This window comes from Natator depressus, chromosome 16, assembly GCF_965152275.1.
Source record: "Natator depressus isolate rNatDep1 chromosome 16, rNatDep2.hap1, whole genome shotgun sequence".
Taxonomy (NCBI): Eukaryota; Metazoa; Chordata; order Testudines; family Cheloniidae; genus Natator; species Natator depressus.
The window spans coordinates 24,629,695-24,655,029 of NC_134249.1; the positions used below are offsets into that span (position 1 = coordinate 24,629,695).

The 25,335-nt window shown below is 44.1% G+C and overlaps 2 protein-coding genes across 4 annotated transcripts in view; one reads left to right on the forward strand and one right to left on the reverse strand.

The window, feature by feature from the left end:
* GOLGA1 (golgin A1) overlaps positions 1 to 10,496 on the forward strand; it is a 32,222-nt gene extending 21,726 nt beyond the window's left edge. For all 3 annotated transcript variants that reach the window (XM_074974030.1, XM_074974032.1, XM_074974031.1), the window contains 6 exons: positions 423 to 583; positions 3,235 to 3,390; positions 4,371 to 4,430; positions 5,677 to 5,847; positions 6,489 to 6,575; positions 7,877 to 10,496. In XM_074974030.1, the coding sequence (XP_074830131.1) occupies positions 423 to 583; positions 3,235 to 3,390; positions 4,371 to 4,430; positions 5,677 to 5,847; positions 6,489 to 6,575; positions 7,877 to 7,957 (716 nt within the window). In that variant the 3' untranslated portion in view covers positions 7,958 to 10,496. The remainder of the gene's footprint in view (positions 1 to 422; positions 584 to 3,234; positions 3,391 to 4,370; positions 4,431 to 5,676; positions 5,848 to 6,488; positions 6,576 to 7,876) is intronic.
* A 953-nt stretch (positions 10,497 to 11,449) lies between these two features.
* On the reverse strand, positions 11,450 to 21,997 carry ARPC5L (actin related protein 2/3 complex subunit 5 like). The gene is made up of 4 exons (XM_074974033.1): positions 21,766 to 21,997; positions 16,392 to 16,463; positions 15,505 to 15,681; positions 11,450 to 12,479 (listed from the first exon to the last, which is right to left on the reverse strand). The coding sequence occupies exons 1-4, from the start codon at positions 21,907 to 21,909 to the stop codon at positions 12,417 to 12,419; spliced, it is 456 nt and encodes a 151-aa protein (XP_074830134.1). The 5' UTR covers positions 21,910 to 21,997; the 3' UTR covers positions 11,450 to 12,416.
* Between the last annotated feature and the right edge of the window lie 3,338 nt (positions 21,998 to 25,335).

Here is a 25,335-nt window from a genome sequence, read left to right on the forward strand (position 1 = left end):
TAGCATTTTTAATTGGAAAAAGTGCAGAGAAGAGCATCTAAAATGATTTGGGGTACCAAATAGCTTCCATATAAGGAGAGATTAAAGACTGGGACTGTCTTAGTCTTAGTAAAGAGATAACTAGGGGTGGGGGATATGCTAGAGGTCTATAAAATCATGACTGGTGTGGAGAAAGTGAGTAAGGACGTGTTGTTTACCCCTTCTCATAACGCAAGAACTAGGAGTCACCTGGTTAAAGCTCTGAGGCAGCTTGCATTGATGTTCAGTCCCCATTGTATTTGCCTCCTGCATCACTGGAGAGGGGAAATAGGCCTGAGGCTCTCCCACTTGCCTTCTGTGCAACTCACTTTGTTTGCAGAAAATTAATAGAAGTTACTGTTTTCTTCTGTAGAATGGCACTAACGGTGTCTGTCCTGACCCAGGTCATGAAGCTCTCCTGCTGCAAATGCACCTGTTGCAGTCTGACATAGAAGCATGTAAGAGCCAAGCAGCAGAGAGGGAAGAAACTGCAGGAAAGCAGATCAGTGTTTTGAGGCTGAAGATGCAGGAGCAGCAAGAGCACCTGCTGGCCAGTGGGAGAAATGTGAGTGAAGTTGCAGGGCAGCATCCTCCAGTCTTGTCTGGAAAATCAAAACGTGCAGAGACTTCAGCTCACCCTGCTGTGCCTGAAAGCAAACAAAACCTCTCCATGGGATGTGACGGGCTTTGAATTGGTCACCCCATCAACCCACCTGCTGCCTCAAAACATCACCAGAGCTGTCTGTATCTGTCACTGTGCACTTGGCCTAGAGGAACCCAATCTCCGTCAGTTTTTTTAAGTGTTCTATGAAAAGCAGCACCTCTGTTAGAATCATAGAATATCAGGGTTGGAAGGGACCCCAGAAGGTCATCTAGTCCAACCCCCTGCTCGAAGCAGGACCAATTCCCAGTTAAATCATCCCAGCCAGGGCTTTGTCAAGCCTGACCTTAAAAACCTCTAAGGAAGGAGATTCTACCACCTCCCTAGGTAACGCATTCCAGTGTTTCACCACCCTCTTAGTGAAAAAGTTTTTCCTAATATCCAATCTAAACCTCCCCCATTGCAACTTGAGACCATTACTCCTCGTTCTGTCATCTGCTACCATTGAGAACAGTCTAGAGCCATCCTCTTTGGAACCCCCTTTCAGGTAGTTGAAAGCAGCTATCAAATCCCCCCTCATTCTTCTCTTCTGCAGACTAAACAATCCCAGCTCCCTCAGCCTCTCCTCATAAGTCATGTGCTCTAGACCCCTAATCATTTTTGTTGCCCTTCGCTGGACTCTCTCCAATTTATCCACATCCTTCTTGTAGTGTGGGGCCCAAAACTGGACACAGTACTCCAGATGAGGCCTCACCAGTGTCGAATAGAGGGGAACGATCACATCCCTCGATCTGCTCGCTATGCCCCTACTTATACATCCCAAAATGCCATTGGCCTTCTTGGCAACAAGGGCACACTGTTGACTCATATCCAGCTTCTCGTCCACTGTCACCCCTAGGTCCTTTTCCGCAGAACTGCTGCCTAGCCATTCGGTCCCTAGTCTGTAGCGGTGCATTGGATTCTTCCATCCTAAGTGCAGGATCCTGCACTTATCCTTATTGAACCTCATCAGATTTCTTTTGGCCCAATCCTCCAATTTGTCTAGGTCCTTCTGTATCCTATCCCTCCCCTCCAGCGTATCTACCACTCCTCCCAGTTTAGTATCATCTGCAAATTTGCTGAGAGTGCAATCCACACCATCCTCCAGATCATTTATGAAGATATTGAACAAAACCGGCCCCAGGACCGACCCCTGGGGCACTCCACTTGACACCGGCTGCCAACTAGACATGGAGCCATTGATCACTACCCGTTGAGCCCGACAATCTAGCCAGCTTTCTACCCACCTTATAGTGCATTCATCTAGCCCATACTTCCTTAACTTGCTGACAAGAATACTGTGGGAGACCGTGTCAAAAGCTTTGCTAAAGTCAAGAAACAATACATCCACTGCTTTCCCTTCATCCACAGAACCAGTAATCTCATCATAAAAGGCGATTAGATTAGTCAGGCATGACCTTCCCTTGGTGAATCCATGCTGACTGTTCCTGATCACTTTCCTTTCATGTAAGTGCTTCAGGATTGATTCTTTGAGGACCTGCTCCATGATTTTTCCAGGGACTGAGGTGAGGCTGACTGGCCTGTAGTTCCCAGGATCCTCCTTCTTCCCTTTTTTAAAGATTGGCACTACATTAGCCTTTTTCCAGTTATCTGGGACTTCCCCCGTTCGCCACGAGTTTTCAAAGATAATGGCCAAGGGCTCTGCAATCACAGCCGCCAATTCCTTCAGCACTCTCGGATGTAACTCGTCCGGCCCCATGGACTTGTGCACGTCCAGCTTTTCTAAATAGTCCCTAACCACCTCTATCTCCACAGAGGGCTGGCCATCTCTTCCCCATTCTGTGATGCCCAGCGCAGCAGTCTGGGAGCTGACCTTGTTAGTGAAAACAGAGGCAAAAAAAGCATTGAGTACATTAGCTTTTTCCACATCCTCTGTCACTAGGTTGCCTCCCTCATTCAGTAAGGGGCCCACACTTTCCTTGGCTTTCTTCTTGTTGCCAACATACCTGAAGAAACCCTTCTTGTTACTCTTGACATCTCTTGCTAGCTGCAGCTCCAGGTGCGATTTGGCCCTCCTGATATCTTTCCTACATGCCCGAGCAATATTTTTATACTCTTCCCTGGTCATATGTCCAACCTTCCACTTCTTGTAAGCTTCTTTTTTATGTTTAAGATCCGCTAGGATTTCACCATTAAGCCAAGCTGGTCGCTTGCCATGTTTACTATTCTTTCGACTCATCGGGATGGTTTGTCCCTGTAACCTCAACAGGGATTCCTTGAAATACAGCCAGCTCTCCTGGACTCCCTTCCCCTTCATGTTAGTCCCCCAGGGGATCCTGGCCATCTGTTCCCTGAGGGAGTCGAAGTCTGCTTTCCTGAAGTCCAGGGTCCGTATCCTGCTGCTTACCTTTCTTCCCTGCGTCAGGATCCTGAACTCAACCAACTAGACAGCTGCCATGTCCCTTTGGGTGTCTGTCTTGGGAAATTTCACAAATGAGAGGTTGTCCTGCCCAAACTCACCATTTAAAAGCACAGTGGAGCTTTATCTTCGGGCAGTGGCACCTGCCTGCCAAAGTTTTGGTCTCTGAGATTTGCTTTGCTCTTTACCTTTGAAGGTTTTGGCATTAGAAGCAGCAAGAGCCTTTAATAAGCACTTGTATCCTCCAGAAGATCGTGAGGTGGAACAAAATGGAGAGGTGGCAGCTGCAGACATTATTCAACTTAAGAAAGACAATAGAGACTTGGAGCAGCAAATTTCTGAGAAAAACAAGGTAACTGAAATACAGTGGAAATGGCTTTTCCCTATTTGGCTCATGTGGCTTGTATTCCTGATTCAGCAGCCCACCGTGTGTCAGTGAGGGCCATCAGGCCTGCAGAAAAGCATGAAATTACAGGTAATATGTGACCCTAGGTACTAATGTCCTGCCCTCCTCCTGCAAAACCTGCTGCTGCCAAAGGATTTCCTGTCCCCTCCTACCTCTGGAACAGCTTCCCACACCATGGTTCACTGCTCTGCCTTCTTTCTTTAGACCCAATTCTTCTAAGAAGCCTCATTATTAAGTGATGACAATATGCTTGGTGTTGTACAAGATACGGTGTCAAGGCAGAGCCTTCCATGGAAAGATTAGTCTAGAATACAGTGCTGGAAAGACAAGACATACAGGGGAAGAAGTTACCTTATTTTTTTAACCCCTTATTCTAATATTTTTCATTTAGGGTGTGCCTTAAGGAAGAAGTGGCTCTTCAAAGTGGGGATTGACCCACTGGCTTTAAGGGGATCATTCCAGGCCTAGAACATATCTCCATATTTCCTTGTGCATGCACAGTTATCCATTGTAGCTTAGCTCTCTGCAGTCTTGTGGAGCCATATACATAACAGAAAATCCTGCTTCTGTGTCAGAGAAGATTCAGTATCTGATGCAGTATCTTTCCCCTTGTTGCAGCCATGTTCCCTTTGTTTTCTGTTAACCTCACATTTTCTCTCTAATGTTGTCACATTAATCTGCACCAGGAGTTAAAGAATAGTCTCCTCATCCCATTCCTGCTGCACTGTGTGGCTGAAAGAGCAGAGTATTCAGGCTTGTCAGATTCCTTCTCCAGAGCCATTAACTTTGTTCAATGTCTGCCCCATTAGCTACACTTTAATTGTTGGGGTTTTTTTCATTTGAAACTTGTCTAGGTCTGAGCATGTTCAAATATGAAGCTTCCATGCTGTTAAGCTAATATCAGTTTCTCTGTCTTGTGTGTGTAGATGATAAAACAGTTACAGCAGAGAATGGCAGAGCTCAAAAAGACCCTGCAGAAAGAGTTGGTAAGTCTTGAGCCTTTCCAGCCCCCTGATGTTGACAAGGTACTTATGCTGCCAGTTTTTAAAAACTTCCTGCCATCTGGATTGTAAATCCTTTGGGGTAGGGACTGTCTTCATATATGTTTACAGAGTGCCCAGCAAAATGAATCCCCAGTCTGGGGATATAAATATTCATTAATCCCACAGATGCTTCACAGCTCTAAGAGGTGTTTAATCAGGATGTGAGTACCGCGTCAATCACTAATTTCAGCACAAGTAAATAATTATGCCAGCCCTGATCTCTTCTTTTGCATCTAGGGGAAATCCAGGGTAGCATCCAGAGCTGGTGTGGCCAGGTCACTGTAGCTCCTCTGATGTAAGGGCTGAGGATTGGTTCATTGCACTTCGCAGTAATCTAGGGTTACTTTGTTCATCTCTGGAAACCTGCACTAGAAAACAAGAGAGATGAGGTATTCCTTCATAGACTCTTCCTTGCGGTAACTTCACAATGAATAAAAGGATGCAGAACAGGGTTTGGGCACATCTTGGTTTTTTCTTTTGCTTGATAGTGGGTTATAGAAGACCTGGCTCCAGGGTGACTGAGGATTTCCTGATGCTTCTCCTTGGAGATGGAAGAATTGAGATTTGATTGCTATTTAGCTGCCTCTGTGGGTCAATCTCGCAGCCTTAGTGGTATCCATCTTTGGGAAAGACTCTACCCTGCAATCCTAGTAGAGGGAGGGGAGGATAGAGGGGATGAAATGGTGAGCCCTGTCTCAATCAGCATTAGACCAACTTGGTGCAGTCATCTAAGAAGTCATTTTTATTAAATTTGATAACTTACCTGCCTTTAAAGGTTTTAAATGTCCTTTTGTTAGGATTGGATGGCTCTGGTGTTGCTAATGGGATACAGAGCCTTCCCTCTACAATACCAAGGCAAATCCTGCTCAGGCTAGAGACAACACTCTTTTTGGTTTAGGTCCAGTTCCAGAAGTGATTTGTGTGATGTAGACACCATTAGCAGCTTCTGTGCTGGCAGTCTGGGTAGAGGGACCAAGGATTTAGTGGATATGGAGACAATCACCATCTTCTCCCTACAAGTGGCTCTTTCGGGGTAAGGTGGGGAGAAGCTTTTGCTTGAATGTTCCTGCCTGGCTACACTTGTCTTGTGGATAGAGGACTTTAGTCTCCAGTGGTATCAGGATAGCACCTTCCTCCAGTACTAAATTCATATCACTTTTAAATATAAAATGCAGTTTTTCCTTTTCAGAAAATAAGGCCTGACAGCGAGATCCCTGAAGTACGTGAGAAACCAAATTCTGAAGTGCCTAATGCTGCCATGACTGTCACAAACAACTCTGATTTAAACGACTCACGGGAGATCAATTTTGAATACCTTAAACATGTTGTACTAAAGTTCATGTCCTGCCGGGAATCTGAGGTAAAGACTTGTTCTCACATCTACGTTTGACAGCTTTCTTCTCCTCCCTGCACACCACAGTCACTCATGCTTACTAAAATAAACAAAAACTCCGACTGTAATTAAGATCTAGAAAGAGAATTGCAACTGCACAGTGTTATGTTTAACTGCTTTAGTCTTTGAAGCACCAGCTGCATCCTGGTGTCCTGTTGATCTGGTAAGATGCATCCATTTAAAATATTAGTACCGCGGGTTTGAACAGACACTCAACACTAAAGATACATTAGGATATTGAATGTCTCCATTCTGCCTATACACCAGCCTGGTTAACCCTAGGAACTATTCAGGGTTACCATGGGAACCAACTGCACTCTTCATTCAAATAAACCAGGTAAATTAAGTGCTTCCCCCAAACTATGCAAACCACAACAGAGACTGAAGAATCAAGAAAAGCTACCTGCCAAACACAGAGGAAGTAAGCCACCTCAGTGATTTTATGGAAGGCAGTTCCCTACAGCTGACACAATCCACACCTGTGAATGGGATAGGATAGAGGCTTCATACCAAACCTGCACAGATCCTCAGTGCTACCCCATAATCCCAGAGTGGACCTAGAGACCTGAGAGTTTTGCAAAATATCAACACATCTGTTTTTATTTCAGGCATTCCACCTAATTAAAGCTGTGTCTGTGTTACTTAACTTTTCACAAGAGGAAGAAAATATGCTCAAAGAAACATTGGAATACAAGGTAAGATTTGTTTTTATGTGTGTCCTCTCCTAGATGTCCCAGCATAGAACAGTGAGGATGTTCAGCAACATATTTCCCAAATTTTAGCTTCTGTATCTAATGACAATTGCTGTTTTCATGCAATTAGCAGACCAGTGTGTTTACAAACATTTAAATATGTTTACAGCAGATAAATTACATGGAGATTAAACAAGAACATATCTTTTGAGTAGTTTGCCTTTTCATCCTCATTTTTATTTTCTATCGGCAGAGCCCCGCCAGCTTCCCGTTTTGTGCCTAAATCTCATTTAATAGTGACCCACTACCTCCCCATAGATGATCTGTGGTGTTTAATCTCTGTTTTAGTTTCCGCTCTTCTCATGGAGTAGTGACCACTGGCTGCTGTACTCAAGGGCATAGCAAGCTGCAATTTGCATTACATGGTTATTAGTGATTTGTACTCGCTCTGTTTCCGCTCACGATGATAAACTCTTCTCGTAGTATTGCTGGAAGTAATTGTGTAAGACAGCAAAGGCAAGTACAGGACAACTTTCCCATGCACCAGAAAAGTACTAAGGGCCGCAGTGGACTCAGTATTGGGTAGGAAGCTAGTAGCTCCTTAGTTCTAATCCTGGCTCCTAGAGGAAGTGCTTAAGTGTTCAGAGCAAGGGGCTGAGTCAGAATTCTTGCGTTCTACTCTTGCCTTTGCCACTGATTTGTTGTATGACCATGGAAGTCGCATAACCTGTTTTTGCTTGTTTCCCGTTCCGTAAAATGAGAATTCTCACCGAGGGACACAAGGGAGATTTTACTAATGGATGTTTGTAAAGGGCTACGTGGTGTTACCCCAAGGCCCACTGTTCTGTCATTCTGTTCCTACTTGGATCAAGAGTTAAGTTAACCATGTTCAGACTAGATATCTGAGGATACAGGAGGGATTGGGGTGCCATTTCACAGTGGGTATTTTACATTTGACTTTAATCAGGGTTCTGTGATTACAAATTAAACTGTATGAAGTTAAAGGAACACTCAGTTGAAATAATTTAAACAAATAATCCTGTTATACATAATCAGCTAAATTTTATGAAAGCAGAAGGAATATGTGCTGTTTAGACAATGAAAATCAGTGAAACCAGTTTCACTGGAATCTTAGTTCTGAGGTGTGTGGGATGCAAATACTTTTGCTGCTTATATTGTATAAATGCTTGTTTTTTTAACCAAATCTTTTTAACCTTTAACCAAAGGGCTGATGTCCCTTGTTTAAATCCTCATGATTTAAAAGAAGAGTCTAGGTTAATGTGTGTTGTGCTTTCCCATGCCAGATGTCGTGGTTTGGGTCAAAGCCATCTCCCAAAGGCAGTATCCGGCCATCCATCTCGAATCCCAGGACAGCATGGTCTTAAGGGAACTGGAAAATGGGCAATCAGCTTCTAGCCTCTTTTTTTTCTGTGAAAAGGACACTTCACACACTAGTTCAGGTGTGTCTTAATCACTGTCATTGCAGTATTTTGTACAAGAATTTTGACAAATTGTTTACAAAGATATACTGTACAAGCAGCATCCTTCACTGCAAATTGAAATTTTCTCTCTGGGGTGGATTAGGGACTCTGTCTCAATGGCCTGTTAGCTGTGTAACAGCTATCTCCTTATGCTCATAAATCCTGTGTCTTGGCACCAAAGGATTATATTAATTTCACTAAACATTGGTGGCAGTTCAGGATTTTGACAGTTACATTTGTCATGATGGGGGAATCCCAGCTTCTGTTGTCACGAAATACTAGAGTTCCATAACTCTAGGTACATACAGTAAAGCTTCCCTTTCTCATTGTGCACAGGTGGCAATGAAGGGTTGTTTGCTGGTGGTACTGTGTTCAATTCCTGACAGTTCTAAAAGCTTTTTGGAGAACACGAACAAGGGGTATAACCAAAAACACAGTCTTGCCTTGTTATACTGACCTAACTTGTTAGCATTTGTTCATATCACTGTGTAAATTTTACCGTGCATAGATCCTGGCCTGCGGTCATGAAAACTGCACAGATGACATTTATTTAATTTTCAGAGAGAGAGCACAACTTTATAGTTGTCTGATTTTTACTTTTCTTAAAGAAAAAAATTAATATTTAAAATGGTCTTAATTATAGTACCTAATACTCAATCACCTTTTAAACTAATGTACTAGTCTGTATCATAGGTTGTTAGTGTTGGGAAGAAAGGTAGTAAACCATTTTAAATACTTTTTAAAGCTGACTTTCAGTTTATTGTAAACATAATTAAAAGAAGAGTTCCATAGTTCTTACTGAAAGGAAAAAAAATCTTAGTGATACAAAGGGCAAAGAATGTCAGTATAAAACCTTTGATTTTTTTTCTTTACAAGTTTGCTAGCAGCAGACTTTTATAACTAACACCTGCTTCCCTCTAAAGCAGTATTGATTGGTTCTATTTCAGACTTTACATTTACCTTCAACTAAATTTGCTTTGATTTTAAGGTGGTGGGCTTATTAGCTCTTTCCTGTCCTCCTATTCTTTAGTTGGAGCATGTTAGTCCTTTTAATGTAAAGGCAGAATTCAGCTTGTACACAGCAGCCTGTGACTTGAATACTATGAACTTCCCTGGAGAGGAAGGACAGACTAAGTCCTGATCTGCCATACAGAGCGGGAGTAGAATTTTGCCCTTAGTTACTAACCACAAACTACATTAAAAATAGGAAGCAGCAATTTGTCTGGCTTTGTTTAAAAAAACTGAACTATTTATAAAAGCTACATAGAAAATATAGAACTTACACAGGCAGCAAGTTTAGTCATTCTTTGGCAAAAAGGCTCTCGGGTATTGCTGAATAACAGTATTTTTATCAAATACATCTTGTTAAAGAAATTCAACATATTCTTAAGATAGAATTTTAGACCAAATGTTTCTTGATGATAAGACATTCATAGTCACTGTAGTATTTTAACCTTACTGAGGGTGTAGGAGTTGGCCTGTGCTAGTAAGAGTAATGTCAAAAGGAGTTTTATAAATCAAGTTACCCTTCCATTGTGGAAGAATAGCAATAAGATTTTCAGTAAACAGGCTCTGTCCTTACACCTAAGTAAACACCTTTAATGGCTTTAGCTTCACCTACAGCATTACTCTCAATGGAGGGGCTCAAGGGCTGCCTTTACCACGGTTAACTTACAACATACAAACAAATGTAAAAGCTTTCATATTAGAAAATTTAATGAATCTTAAGGGGCAGAGACTTGCGTCCATTATTCTTCCCTCTCCAAATGGAGCAATGAGGGCTATGCCTGTGTGTACTTAGAGCTAAAGCTTTCATTTTACTGTGATTAAAAAAATTACTTTAGGATGAATGGCTCCTTTCCATAAGATATCAAAGAAATTCAAACATTCTCAATTGCAGCAGTGACCCTTGCTAGTGTCTCTTGATGACAGTGGATCTAGGGCAGGTAAATTCCAGTATGGTGATGCCCCTTGTACTGTTCTTGTCCACCAGTGACTACCAGCATGCTGCTTAAGGATTTATATAAAAGCTGGTTTGAGTTGTTCCTTTAATCTGCTATGGGTTGCTGTTTAACATGAAGGAAAGCAGTCTCCTCAGCTGGTTAGGGGATCAGGGTAAAGGGAACAAGGTGGGCTGTATGCTAGAGAAACTTACAGTATCTGTTGAATAGCATAACTTCAGTTTGATCCTATAGGAATTTAAGGACTTTAATTTGCTATGAGCTAGTTTTCTTGTGTTGAATTTTCTGTAACTATCACAGCAAGAATAATCTATGGTGTATATATTAAAATAATGTACTTTTTCCTTCTATAGAAGCTCCTGGGTATATATAATCCTTTCTATGAACATTTGTTAGTGGATTTTAATCTATTCCCTTCGTGTTGTAAATATGGATTGTATTATATAACACTATGAAACAACTGAACTAATTTGTGGTGCAATATTTTTGATTAAAACTCTGGACTTCCTTCTAGTCACCTTACTTGGTTAGCTCAATGGTATTCCAGTGTCAATGGACCAGGTAGTTAACATGTAAAGGAGCTAACTGACCTCTGTGGGGGAACTGTTATACTTAACTCATGAACCAAGCCTACTTTCTTATTGAGGGTAAGTGCATACTTTTTCTTCTCCTACCTTCTGTGGCTAATATTTCTGACACCCTTCCTTCACTTGATGCATAATGTTAATACATACTGCAGGAGACCAAATTTCACTGAAGGGGGTGAAGTCCATTTATAAAACCCAAGTTCAACTGCTGTCCTGTAGTTACAATCAAGTACCCTTTTGTTTGACCTCTGTTTCTCTTTCCTCCCTCCATGGCTGCTTGATTAAGAGAAGCCATCTTCCAGCAGTCAGGGGTTCTTCTTGAAGCAGTGCGGTAATGCCTTTTCAGAACATAGAACCCATGAGCGGACCTTCAATCTCTCATTTCTTAAATTCAGTTACCCTTAAGGTGGGTGGGAGAGGGAGCTCTTTTCACCCAAGAGACAGCATATGCTGCATGGATAATTTACCTAATGCCTTTGTTCCAGGTGCTTTCATGTGACAAGTTCCTCTAACCGTAACACCCCGCATCTTAAGTCATAGTCCTCAGTGATGCTTGCCATTAGCCTATAAAGAGACTGGGTTCTCAAAGCTCAATTTTTAATCACACAGCAGGTCCTGTTACTAGGGTAACATCTTTGCTTGGGAGAGGAAGAGAGAGAGCCCATGCAGTACTAGTTCTGGGCTTCTGTCTGCCATAGGTTTTCTAAAAACAAACTTGTAACTCAATGATGCACTGCTGTTTGTTTTTTTTACCTGAAGCTAAACTACAGTCCCCTGCTTTTGACTGGTGCTATGTTATCCATAGCATTAACACAACATGCCAGGATCTTCTCACACACATGACTATACAGCATTGTACATTAAAGATGTGCTGTTAGTTTATTAGCAGGACTCTACTCAGAAAAAGTCCACTTCAAAAGGAGTGAATATACTTCTGCTTACAGATGAACATATCAGAGAGCTCTGATTCAGAAGACAAGCAAGCACTCACCATACTTAAATGCAAGGACACATTTTCCATAACAGCATTAGTTATACATGAAGCTTTGAAGTAGTTCCTTGCTCAGCTGGCATGAGGAGAAACTAAACCCTCAGACACCTTAATACACCATATATTATATTTGGCACTTAACTTAATCCTCTGTTTATACATACAAATTACATCAGGGTTAGAAAGAAAACATTCAAGTAAACACAGAGTGAGGCCTAGGTGCTCATTCAGTCCATTTAGGAAAAGGTGCTCTAGTTTTAAAGCATGTCAGTCAAGGTGGTGTATGTGTAAACAAGAGCATGCTATGTGGAGGTGGGGATCCTACACCAGAAATATTTCAATACTAATTTGCCTTTAAAGCAAGGGCAGTTTGACTCTTACAATTCAAGAGCTTTATTGATGCAGGAGGCACTTTACAAACCGCTAGTCCTTTGATTGTATGTACAAAATCCCCTTTCAAATAAACATTTCCCCCACCCAGAAACAAGTCAGAATTCTGTGTCTACTGAAGCCATAGCACCTCTTCTTTTAAATAAGCAATACACACAGGCTCTTAATGACCTCTCCCCTTACCGTAATGGGAGCAGAATTTCTGCCTTCTGCTTTACCTTTAAACAAGGGATTAATGTCTCAGCTTCTGTATTTGATAGTCAGAAAGCACAGTAATATTTACCCTTTTCCCCCAACCTTTAGAATTAGAAGCATTCCAGAGGTTTCCAAAGTATTTCAGTAGATTGCAATGTCTAGAAAGATGGACCAGCGTCACTTCAGCTAATTCTTTCTTCTGATTCCAAAACTGTTCATCTTGGTTCAAGTTAAGTCTTTTAAATAGTCTTTCTTGCTGTAAGAACTCTTACTATGGAACCTAGTCCACCTACCGCTAGTGCCTGTGAGGGTGGGAAAAGGAGATAGATATTACACACAAGGCATCCCAAACATAACAGCAGATATTAGCTAACATTTCTGTACTTAATTGTAACACTAAGCAGTATATAGTTCACTTCTCCATTTTTTGCTAGAGCTCCTAAAATTCAGACACTATTCACTATTTAAGCATTTCCTTCTTACTTTACATTTTCTTGCTCTTAAACCTTTGAAGTCATTGTTTAAAAAAGGCTCTTTAATGAAAAACAGATTTCCTGAAGAGGTGCTGGAATTAACATTACTGTTTGAATAAGTTAATTCTTCTGAAAATGATAGGGTAACAAATCTGCAAATGAACATGAAGCAGAAACAGCAGTTTTCATTTTGTGGAATCTCACTTTCAGACACATTAGAAAGGAAATATGCTTACATGATCAAGTATTAGTGTTACTAAGGAACTGTAACCATTTGGCATTATGCTACTGGTTCAAGAGTTGAACATTCCAATAGTCAGCAGCAACTGCAGCCATTTTTGGAAAAGACACTCTAAAGTCAAACATTGGGAACGTATTACTAGACAGTTTATCCCAACTCCTTAAGAACAGCATTAATGGAAATTATTTAACCCTAGAAGAATTGTTTAAGATACATTAATCTTTCCCCTAAAGTCTGTGCAGGTACCTTCTGCAGTTGTGATCTTACAGAACAATTTAACTTCTTGGTGATTTGGGGAATAAGTTGTATCAGGGACTAAAGAGTATAACCTATGGCTGACCACCAGAAGAGATGAGCTAATTGTTAGGGTGCTAAACTGGGATTTTTGACCTGGATTCAATTCCCAGATCTGCCCTGACTTCCTTCAGGACCTTAGGCAAATCTTTAGTCTCTATGCCTCAGTTCCCCCATCTGTACTATGGGGATAATAATCTCACTCTTCACAAGAGTGTTGATAGGTAGAATAAAGACTGAGGTTCCCAAAGTATCTGAGGCAACGTGGTTCTGTAAGACAAGCTATTGTATTATATCAGAGCACCCAAGGACACTTAAGGGAGACATTACCATCAGACAGTAACCTAGTGACATCTTGTAAACCATTCAAATTTAAGGGGATGGTGCAGAAAGACTCTAGGACACAGAACAAAGCTATCACCAGTTCCACTGAAGGTGGTATTAAAACTTTGTATGACATTACCACAACTACAGAATCTCTATCACCTGCCATAGTTCTGACTGGAAACAAGGTTCTTTTGTTTTTAGTGTAAGTTCAATATCCTGCATACAAACAGTAAACCAAAATGTACCTACATTAGGATCTAAAATGTAGATATACTAGTGATTAGGAGAAGCAGCTATATACTAAGACAGACTAAATTGACAGCTTACAAGTTTATCTGCTAGATGCAATAAAAATGCGACCTATGAAGTATTACAGCCTGAGCAGGGAATACTCATGTAAAACATCCTGCTGCTCTTAGGAAGTGCAATGTTATAACTGAGTCCTCTTATCTGAGATGTGTGGGAGAGTGTGTAATTGCACAAGCTGGGTGTGTAAGAATTCATGTTTTTACCCACTTGCACCCAAGTCACAACTGAGACTTGTTTCTATATCTGTTGCTAAAGCTGGGCAGCTGGCTCTGACACTAATTTAAAAAGGTACTGAAAGGAAGTGCTAGATCTCAAAGGACTAGACAGATGACTCCTCCTCTCACCATGAATGAATCACTCTTCATACCAGTAGTACCATGAAGCGGAATGCAAGCAAAGCTTCAGTTTGGAAACAGTGCCAAGACTACTTCAGTACTGCCTCATTCCTTTCAAAGTCTAGTGATGAGCATGTAAGCTGTTTTTATGTTTTGCTGCATACTCTGCGTGGTGCCATTTCCCCAGCCAACGCCGTATGCTGGGTAATTTCATACACCATGGGCCACCAATCCATAATGGCCAGAAACCATCATTTTCATTGGAAACAAAAAGCAAGCAGAAATATGCTCCTTGCTGTCAAGAGAACAGTTCTCTCCTCCCACCCCCACATTTGAACTGACATTCTGCAAAGCAAGTGGCAGCTGCAGAAGTCTTCAGTGCAGTTACTAAGTATCCCTAATGTGTTGCCTTTAATGTCTGAACACATCCTTGTGGGGTTGTAGATGTACACTGAATTTAAAGAAATTTCTTCCTTTAAAAAGACTCTAAGACAGTTGTTCCACATTCAGACCTACACTCAGGAGGGGGGCAGAACAATCATTCCATACAGACCTATGCCTGCTCAAACATGCTCCCTACCCAGGGTGGCAGGAAGGAAAGTATCAAAACAGTCTATTGGCAGCAAGGCCTTCACCACACCCTCATAGGATCACAGAACAGCCATTCGATAGGGGACCTTTGCCTCAGGATAGTACACATCAGAGCCGTCATTCCACACTTGAACTCTAAGGTAGAATGTGGTCCAAGTAGGAGCTTTTCAGTTGCAAGACTTCACAAGAGTTTCTCTTGCAAGTTAGAATTGTATAACAATCACTGCTCAGTTTTGTACATCCAGTTGCCAATTTATGGGAGTATGACACACGAAAGCTCTGAGGCATGTATTTCTCTAGCACATATCCAGAGGCCTATGCACCTCAACATATACACCTGATTGATTTTTTTCTAATCACTTTAATACTTTGAATAATCAACTCTCAGTTTACAAGTTGGCAGATTCTACCAAAGAAAACCACACCACTCTACCCAACTACATCATAATACTTCCTCCTTCCATGGACTCCCAACCTTCCTAAATGGCTGCAAGAAAAGATAGACTTTGAAGCCTACTAAGAGTTAATGGATCCAAACTCTGGCAGACCAGTAGGGAAATGAATTCCCAAATAGTGTAGCCCTCAGGGAAAATGCCCTCTCAGACTCCTCCACCAGCACCTCCACTGACTACAATAATATCATACAATTCTGCAAGAGGTACTGTTACATAGAGCATGTAGCCACTCAGAAGATTTTCACCAATGATCCTACTGAACCGTGACTTCAAGCTTCGGCAGCACTGGAAGAGAGACTTACCTTTTCATGCCATTGAAGTAATATTGCACTGCTATTTTCTGTTGGCTTTTCAAATCCTTTATAAACGTACTTCATTAACAAGTCAATACCATTTCTGTCTAACGAGTTTACTGCCTGTTCTATCTCACTGCTTTTAAAAGATGTGAGGACCTTAAGCACCACTCCCTGGGCCCGTTCCTGCAACGACAAGAGAAATAAAATTACATCAGAACCTATTGCCCCAAAGAGCAGAAACAGCAAAATCTTAACTGTATCCAAAATGCACATGTACTCAGCAAATGACTTCTGCCAAACAGATAACACGCAATGGAACTCTCAGCTGGAGATAAAAGGCCGTGTCAGTTTGTGAACCATCAGGCTTTAGTTTTACCATTTTAAATTTGAGTACTTAGAAGCATTTAAGAACCAACTTCTTTTAACATTAGAAGGATTGAAAAGGCTCAGTCTTTCCTTCTGAGAAAAGATGATGGGATTTGGTGGGTCAGTGGACCAGACTTGAAAGTATCTTAGCAGCATGTTTCCCCCACTGCTATGCCCTAGCATAAACTTGCTATCCCACTCCATCGAGCCAGGTATGTGCACCAAGGTGGAGAAGCCACATATACTGGATAGCTTCTAATATTCTTCTCCTAGAGTTTGCATGGTAAAGGTCCAGCTACCGAACAGAAGCAGTTACTAATCAAGGGTGTCTAAGTAGAAATATATAGCATATACGTTTTACAAGTGGTTCATATACTAGACTATTAACAATCAGCTATTTATATTTTCAGATAAATGTTATTTTAAAGCGTACTAACACTCCATAGCTAGGTCCATAAGGATCAGTGTGTCAGCACTTAAGGTGAACTAACAGTCACACCATTAGAAACCCAAAAGACTCCATTTACCTTTATTGCTTGGTTCTTCGTGTTCAAAGGAGAATTCCTTAAAGCTGTGTGGAAAGCTTGGAGCATATCACCTGTGCGGCACAGCAAGTTAAGGACCCAAATTGTTTAGATATTCTTAAAGATGATTAATAAGCATTCTATAAAGGACAGATCAGAGCATTGGATTTTCCAAAACACCTAACTCAAGACAGTGGAAACAGGAAGCAAGGACAAACTGTAGCAACATACCACACCTTTTGATCAAGCTGACATAACCCTCATTTTTAATACAGCTAAGACTATTGTGAATAGCCTTTTGAGTACTCTAAAGATCACCACAATGTGCTTTGTAATACAAAATACATGATTTCTAAAAGATGGTGTAGTAGCAAAGTAGAGTGTCAACTTGTGCACATCAAAAGGAAACTCAGTTCATGGTCAGTAGATCTTTACACTAACCACTGTTTTTAAATACTATACATAATGTACACAATAATGGCTGAGCATCACCATGAACTCGGAGGTATCCCAGCTTGTCACAAAAATTACATTACTTATAAAGAGTACAGTGGATACTGTGTAGACCAGGGATCTCAAACCCAAACCACCACGAGGGCCACATGAGGACTAGTACATTGGCCCGAGGGCCGCATTACTGACACCTTTTCATATAAAGGTACAAAAGTCCCCATCCCCCCCGTGCACGCACACACACACACTCCCCCCGGCCCAGCCCCCACTCCACCTCTTCCCCGCTCCCATTCCAACCCCTTCCCCAAATCCCCGCCCCGCCTCCTCCCCTGAGCGCACAGCTCCCCATCCCTCCTGAAAAGCGCTAAGTGCCACCAAACACCTCTTTGGCAGTGGGAAGCACTTGGAGGTAGGCAGAGGAGCATGGATGCAGCGCCAGGAGGGGGGAGCTTGGCAACCACAGGAAATAACTCCAGGGGGAAGCGGGGAGCTTGGCGGGCATCAGCAAATAACTCTGCGGGCCGGATGTTTGAGACCCCTGGTGTAGTCACTGAAATTCCAAAATAGCATTATGGAGTTCAGGGTCCACATAACCTGAACACACACACACACAATCCAAAAAAAAAAAAAAAGAGTCTTATCCTGTCTTCAATCAGAAAGCATTCCCAATTCTTTCAAGAGGGGTTTTGCTGTGAAAAGGCGTGTAGGATTCCACAGCTCCTAAAGCTAGAATTCACAAAGTAGGTGGGTAAGAACTCAGCGTCCAGAAGGAAGACCTGTTAGATTAGCTGTAAAAATATAAACAAGTCCACTGGGGATATCCAGAAGAAAATATCAAATTGGCAAGATGGCTGCTGCATTTACCAGCTTAAACAAGATGCAGGTCTTTTAAAAACCGAACTATGACTTCAACTAAAATGTCATTTTCACCTTGCATATGGTTCTGGAGGCTGGAAATCCACCAAACTTACAGACAAATATCTAAATGCCTTTGAAAGCAAATGCCCCAGGAAAATATTAAGTATTAAATGGAATGAATTTATTGCAAATGCCAATTTTAATCACAGTTGAACGACTCCTTATCTCCAAAGTTACCCATAGAAGATGATGAAAATATCGAACATGTGTTAAGAATGAAGCCTGAGCATCTGCTATGGACAACTCAAGAAACATGTAAGAGGAGTCAACCAAAAGAACCCCTCCATTGAACAGTATGTAGAGAAAAAATTATGAGATTTAACATAGAAGACATGCAAGAAGCAGTCCAGGCTACACAGAGATAGCAGAGCCTTGGTTGTATCCTAAGCGATATCTGAAAGCATGGGAAAGATTCAGATTACACACATCTATTTATGAAAGGGAATGCATGCATACCCCATCTGGGAAACATCCAATCCTGTCTCCTGCAAATCCTAAGCGTAGCTATAGATACACAGGATAAGATACTGAAATGCAGTAGAGAAGCTCAGGAAACAGCATTAAAAAGTTTCTCCTTCTATAGGAGGAGAGTGTGGAAACCTGAGCTTTGCCAATGAAGAGATGTTATCTTTTCTACATAAGTTAAATGGTGGTAATGGAGCAAGGTAGTTTGGGGAATTCTATACCATATAGTAAGAACAGTCACAAGTATCAGGCAATTAAATATAAATTTAAAAACTTGAATAAAAGATGCCAAAGAAATCAGCACCAGTTTTATGTTTCACAATGATTTTAATTAACTTTGTGATCCCAAGCCCTGAAACTACACAGCAAGAGTAAGATTGTTAAAGCCCGACAGCACAGCAAGAAGGATTGCAAACAAGTGCTCATTCTGCTTCAAGGTCAATTTCCTCTTCACTTATAATTTTTAAAGCAATTGTTCACATCTGAGTTGACAGGAAATCCTGTGTCAGTTAAACTAAAGCTGACAAGACTTCACTGTTATAGAAACAGAAACCTCCTCATTTACCACAAAACTTAAAACTTTGCAAATTAGCAAAGCCTTGCTCTCAGTTACTCAAACTGAGCTATGGAACCATCTAACCTTACAACCCAACATTCTCATTTGCTTAGTTCAAGGGATGCCAAGTAACAAGAATGGCATCCAGGGGGACAAGTCACCTAAAAAGTAACTTGGTATACTGGCAGCTATAACTGGAAAACTCTCAAATCATTTACTATTCATTTCTATTATGCTTATAAATAGAAGTAACAGCAGGATGGTAATGAACTAATCTACTTCCTTAATTAATAGCAGAGCCCCTCTCTGAAATAAACATGCAAGTCCTTAACTTGTTACCCATGTTTTATGGCAGCATTATTTCTTAAATCCCAACTTCATATTGGGATTTAAGAAATAATGCTGCCATAAAATAGTTAATTCAGTCATTCCCAACACTTGTTCAGATAGAAACAAGGACTTCATGAATGATCTTATTTGGTGCGGAAGAGCAGCCCAAGTGACAGCTTCCACTCAGGAAGAATTCCGATCAATATAAAGGGATCAGCACATACTGCAACTAGTTACTAATCAAATTATACAAACTTAGAATAGTTATTGGCCTTCTGCCCAATTTAATTTTTACAGTGAAGGAATCTTAACTACATAGTATGGGTACAAGATAGCTCAGAGGATTGGTAATGAGATATAGATTCTGTCACCTTTAGATGACAGACTAGAATCCAGCACAGGTTGACATCAAGTCTGATGGCTGTTCGGACCAATCTGAAATGATTTGGTGGGGCTTAGTCCAGCCCCCTAATGGAGAAAAGTCCCACATCACAGAAATGACCACATCACCACCTTTTAACAGATTGAGCAGAGAATCCAAGCAGCCAATGGGGAGAATGAACTTTGTCATCTCCACATGTGGTAAAGCGGACACTACTGATATGTATTAGTGATGGGAGCAAACCTGTACCCTTTTTGTGGGTGGAAGATATAAGCCTCCCAGGCTATCAAGCACTTTACTCTAGGTTACACTGTGAAAAAAGATCTGCACAACTCCAAGTGATATTTTCTAAGATGCACAAACAAACTAAAACTATTTCTCCTGCAGATCCTCCCAGTCAGAGGCTATCCTGCTCCCCCCCCCACTTGTTGTAGGCTTCATTTTAAAAACACATTGTGTCAAGGAGCCTCCTTGCTTTCATCTTCTGAACAGGAACCTTAATAAAAGGCATAATCTGGGTTAGGTCCCAGTGTGGCTGGTTGCAGAGTTATTTTAAGCACATTTACATCAGTTTGGCTCAATTAACTCACTTCAAAACACACTGTCCTACTTGAAAAATTATTTCAGAAATGGGATGAGGCAACGAAACATTCTCCTTCTATATAAGGCTCTCTGTCCACTTCTGTCTGCAACCCCTAATTAGGTAACTTAATTTGCTTCCAGTGTTTTTATCAACAATCCAATATAAACTATGAATTACAATCAACTGCTACAAAAATTGAGATCAGATCCCACATAATCCCCTTTCATAAACTGCTAAAAAAATGACAGAATTGTTGGTGTTGCAATATGCACAGCTTGGTCCCACAACTATAAATCAGGTTATTTCAGATTTCAGGACCTGGTTAGAATTCCACAGACAAAGAGATACCAATCTTAATCAAAGTTAAAGCATAGTCTGGGACTTGCTTTCATTTCCCATGTTTGCTGCTTTCTTTACTTTATCAGCCAAGTGGAGTTTTTTCAATTTTGCCCACTGTATCATATAAAGATAAGCAAAGGAACATGTTTATTTCTTGTAAATGGAAAGTGTGATGAGATTAGAACTCATGAAACTGGACAGCAAAAAGGCAAAGATGAAAAAAGGAGAGATGGGTTGAGATAACATTTTGGGGAGCCAAGCGTTTTTAGCATTTTAATAGATGTTATAAGGGAACTATGTAAATTAGTCACACCTAGGAGCATTAAGGAATACCTCAGAACAGATCAAAAATTATACTTTTAACATATCTCCAATTGTAGGTATTTTCAGTTATGCACAGCTACTTAATCTCACCAAATTTATATTCATGACTAAATCTACAAAGCACTTGGGGACATGCATGTTTCGCACCACCTTTTGAAAGAAGAAACCCCACCCCCTTTAAGGCTATAACACCAATAATGCCCACACTGCAACCATGGGCCATGTGGTGTTAAAAGACATATGCAATATCAACTGTTGTTAAAGGAGAGATTTTCAACAGTACAAATGGTAGTTAGGCACCCTATACTAATTGAAAGTCAACTGGGAGTTAGATGGTTTTTTGCCAACTGTTCCTTTGAAAGTCCCCCTCAGAGTAACTGTAAATCTTCATAACACAATGCATGCTCTAATACATGCTTTTCTGAGCAAAGTAATAGCTAACAACGTTGACTTTTAAAGTATCATCCGTGTCACCCGAGCAGGAGCCAGTGAAAGGAATGCCTCAGTTCACACATCAGAGCGACTGTTTCGGGCTTTCTGCGCCCGCGGGCAGGCATCGCTGCTTGGATTAAGCTCTGCATAAGTTCACAGTTTCCTTCGCAAGTATAGCAGAGACCACTTCCGTAAAAATCCGCCACTGGATCTGTCTGCCCACCCCGCCACCAGCTTGCTCTCTGCACCCTCGCAGGGGCTCGCCTGGGCCGCCGCGGCAAGGAACGGACCCGGGTTGGAGCGCTCCGGCCCGGGCGGGCAGCAGCGGGGCAGGCGCCGCCGCGGCAAGCCCCGACTCCTGCCCTCGCTCCGCGGAGACGGGGGCTCTCCAGCCCCCAGCCGCCCGGCGCAGGGCTCGCGCCGCTCCCGTGTGGACACCGCCCGCCAAGGCCGCGGCCGCCGCGCCGGCAGAAGAGCCGCCCCCCGGGACAACAGCGGCCCGGCCGGCTCCCAGGACGCGGCCCTGGGGCCTGTGGGCCCGCCCGGCGCGGCTCTCCCCGCCGGCGGGGCCGGGCCCAGGACTCCCCGAAGGATATTGCCTCAGCAGCGCCTCCACCTCGGGAGCCGGGTCCGGCTCGGCCGCCGCCGCCGCCTCGTCCGGCTCCTCCACGAACTTGTTCTCGTCGTACTCGTCGATGTCCAGGCGGCGGAAGCGCGAGGAGAGCGTGTTCCGGGCCATGCCGGCGGAGAGGCCGCCGCGCCTCGCCTCACAGCCGCGACCCCCGCGCGCCGCTTCCGGGAAGGGGCGGAACCGGAAACCCCGCCCGCCGCCGGAGGAGTCGGGGAGGAGCCGGAAGGACGGAGGCGGAGCTTGGCTGTGAGGCGAGACTCGGAGCTGGAGGGCGGGGCTGAGCGGGCGTGGGGGCGGGGGAGGGACTGGGGAGGCGGGGCTGAGCGGGCGTGGGGACGGGGGAGGGACTGGGGAGGCGGGGCTGAGCGGGCGTGGGGGCGGGGGAGGGACTGGGGAGGCGGGGCTGAGCGGGCGTGGGGGCGGGGGAGGGACTGGGGAGGCGGGGCTGAGCGGGCGTGGGGGCGGGGGAGGGACTGGGGAGGCGGGGCTGAGCGGGCGTGGGGGCGGGGGAGGGACTCTGGGGAGGCGGGGCTGAGCGGGCGTGGGGGAGGGGCGGGGCATCGGGGCGGGGCTGAGCGGATGTGGGGGCGAGGCTGGGACTCTGAGGAGGGGGTCGGGGAGAGGCAGGGACTCCAGGGAGGGCTGGCCCCCCCTCCAGCTCCATGCAGGGCCGGTCGCAGGGTGGGGCCAGAGGCGGGTTCTCAGTTTTGCCCGGGTCCTGGAGGTTTCATCACATGACTGTCTTCAATTGCTGGAAGCTCCAGGACAATCCTGGAGGGTTGGCAAGCCTACCCGAAGCAGGTGCTGTTTGCCCCGCCCTGGGCGCTGTGCAGCCCCCAGCACCTGAGCCCTGCCTAAAAACACAGGCAACTGGGGCAAGCAGGCACTTGTCCCTGGGGCAGCCCGGAGCGAGGCCTCCCCACAGCTCCTGTAGTTGCCGCCGGTAGAGCAGGGCCCAGAGGCGCGAGGTCAGGGCTTGGCTGGGTACAGCGTATTGCACAGCCACAGTCAGCTCCAGACCTTGCCCTTCTTGTGGTCGGTCGAACGAGAAGTGGGCCAAAAGCTGCTCTACGCAGGTGAGTGCCGTCGCTTTGTTCTGAATCAGCAGTTCTCAACTAGGGGCCCAAGGGCCCCTGGGGGGCCGTGAGCAGGTTTCAGGGGGTCCACCAAGCAGGGCTGGCATTAGAGTCAGGGGCAGAAAGCTGAAGCCACACTGCCTTCACCCCCGCCACCCAGGGCGGGAGCTAAAGCCTGAGCAGCTTGGCTTTGCGGGGCCTGCTGTGGCATGGAGCCCTGAGCAATTGCCCTGGTTGCTACCCCCTAATGCTGGCCCTGGCTTTTATACACAGAAAAACAGCTGCCGTGGCCCGGGGGGCTGTGGAGTTTTCATAGCATGCTGAGGAGGGGCTTGGAAAGAAAAAGGTTGAGACCCCCTGTTCTAAACCATAATAAATCTAGGGCTAGTGTAGCCCAGCCCCTACACATCAGGTCCACATACCAAATATTGTACTTGCATGACAAACTATTTGTACTCCCCCCTCCTCTTAAAGTTACGAGACTAGGTTCAACCATCTCATAAACTGGCATTTCATTTTAAGATGTGGAAGGAGGATGTCTGCTTTCCTACAGCTAGAATTATGCATTAAGAAATTACATGCTGTTCCCCATTGCTTAGACTCCCCACACACACCCCCTATGTTTCAGTACCAGTAAAGCTCCTCCACACCCTTCCTTTCAAGCATTTCAGTTTGCTTCTTATGAGTCCTGAGGGAATTCTGTGCCAAAAAAATAAAAAATTCTACACATGATATTTTAAAAAGCTGCAAATTGTATTTGTCAATAAATAAATGTGGAGATTCCACCATGGCAGTGAGGAGCACAGGCCACTGATTACAGAGCTGTGAGATCACCCTGTGCCCCCTCCTCCCCCCGTCCAGCTATGGACTCAACGCAAAAGTTGCACCCAACCCTGACACAGCACAAGGACCAGGCCTGCCCCAGGAACGCACCGGGGCCCTGCCCCTCTGTGCCAAGCACACTAGATGTAGGCAGGCAGGTTCAGCCCAGCAGGATCCAAGTGTGGAGGGGCTTAGTGTGGGGAGATCCAGCTGTGAGGTAATAGGGTTCTGTGGGGGGCAGTCTGGGTGTGGGCAGCTTGGTGGGGGGTCTTGCTGTGGGGAGGATCTGGATGAACAGGGGTGCAGACATAATGGGACTCTGCAGGGGGAGTCCAGGTGAAGGTGGTCAGGGCTCAGCTGTGGGGGGGGTCTGGGTGTGGAGTGCTCAGCAGGAGGGGTCCAGGTGCTGGCTTAGTGGGGTTCAGTGGGGTGGGGATCTGGGTGTGGGGAGCTAGTCAGGGTGGTCCAGGTGCAGTGAGGTTTGGTAGGGTGGTGGTTTGAGTGCAGGGGGTGGTCTCAGTGCAGGGGTGGGGGGCTTGTCATGGGGGTCTGGGTGCAGTGGGGCTCCAGATGCAGAGAGTGAGGCTTGTTCAGCTGTGGGTTTGGGTTCTGGGTGCAGGGGGTGAGGTTTGGCAGGGTGATCTGGGTATGAGGTGGGTCCAGATGCATGAGGGTTGGGGGGATGGGGGAGCTGCTCCCTGTACACTGACCCCTTCCCCCCCACAGCTGAGGAACAAAGGGGACAGGAAGTGGGGGGATGATGCAGAGCTTCCTGCAGCTGGAGAGGTTTCTGGGGGTGGGTCTGACCCAGCGCTGGCTGTTCCTTGCAGGGAAAGAGGAAGTCCCATCCTCCCCAGCCCAGCCAGGACTAGTAGCTTAGCCTAGCACAGGATAGAAGCCACTGGCTGAGGCAGCCCCAGCTGCACCCCGTTATTTATCTCTCCATTGGCTGCTCCTGGTGCCCAAAACAATGCACCCGTGATTTTTCTGCAGGGAAGCAAAGAAATCTGTGGGGGATATGAATTCTGTGGTCATGCAATTGTGCAGAATTCCCCCAGGAGTATCAGTTCTTGAGAGGAGAAAAAGTTGTCTTTTGGAGCTATGAGGGAACAGTTAAGTTCATGTCAGTCTAAGGAATAACATTTAACAATGCAATCAAGATGAATTGTTTTTCCAACATTTTTTCATGCAAACACTTTTTTTGTAATAGAAAAGGCATAGTTGGACACTGCAGGGAAACAAGAGCAGCTAACAGTTAGTACAGTTTTAATCAAGATTTTAAAGCTGTGATTTTAATGCAACTACTGCACTAAAAAAGAACCTGCTGTAAATGAAGTGTATCTACTAGATTAATGGATTGGTTAGTATGATACTACACACAAGTGCTATGACAGTGTGGTGGTACCTAGAATAATCACACCACCACTTCCTTCCACCAAGCTGAGTTTACAGAAATACTGTTAGAGGTTGGGCACTACAAAATTTTGAGGGGTTGCTCTAGGAGCAAAGTTCCATGGTTGAATGGCTGCACCATACCATACTAGTGGAGTGAATCATTAAAAGGGAAGGATTGTCTAGTGATACCCAAGTGAACTTAGTTGTATTTCCAGCGCTATCAGATTTAGCACAACTTCAG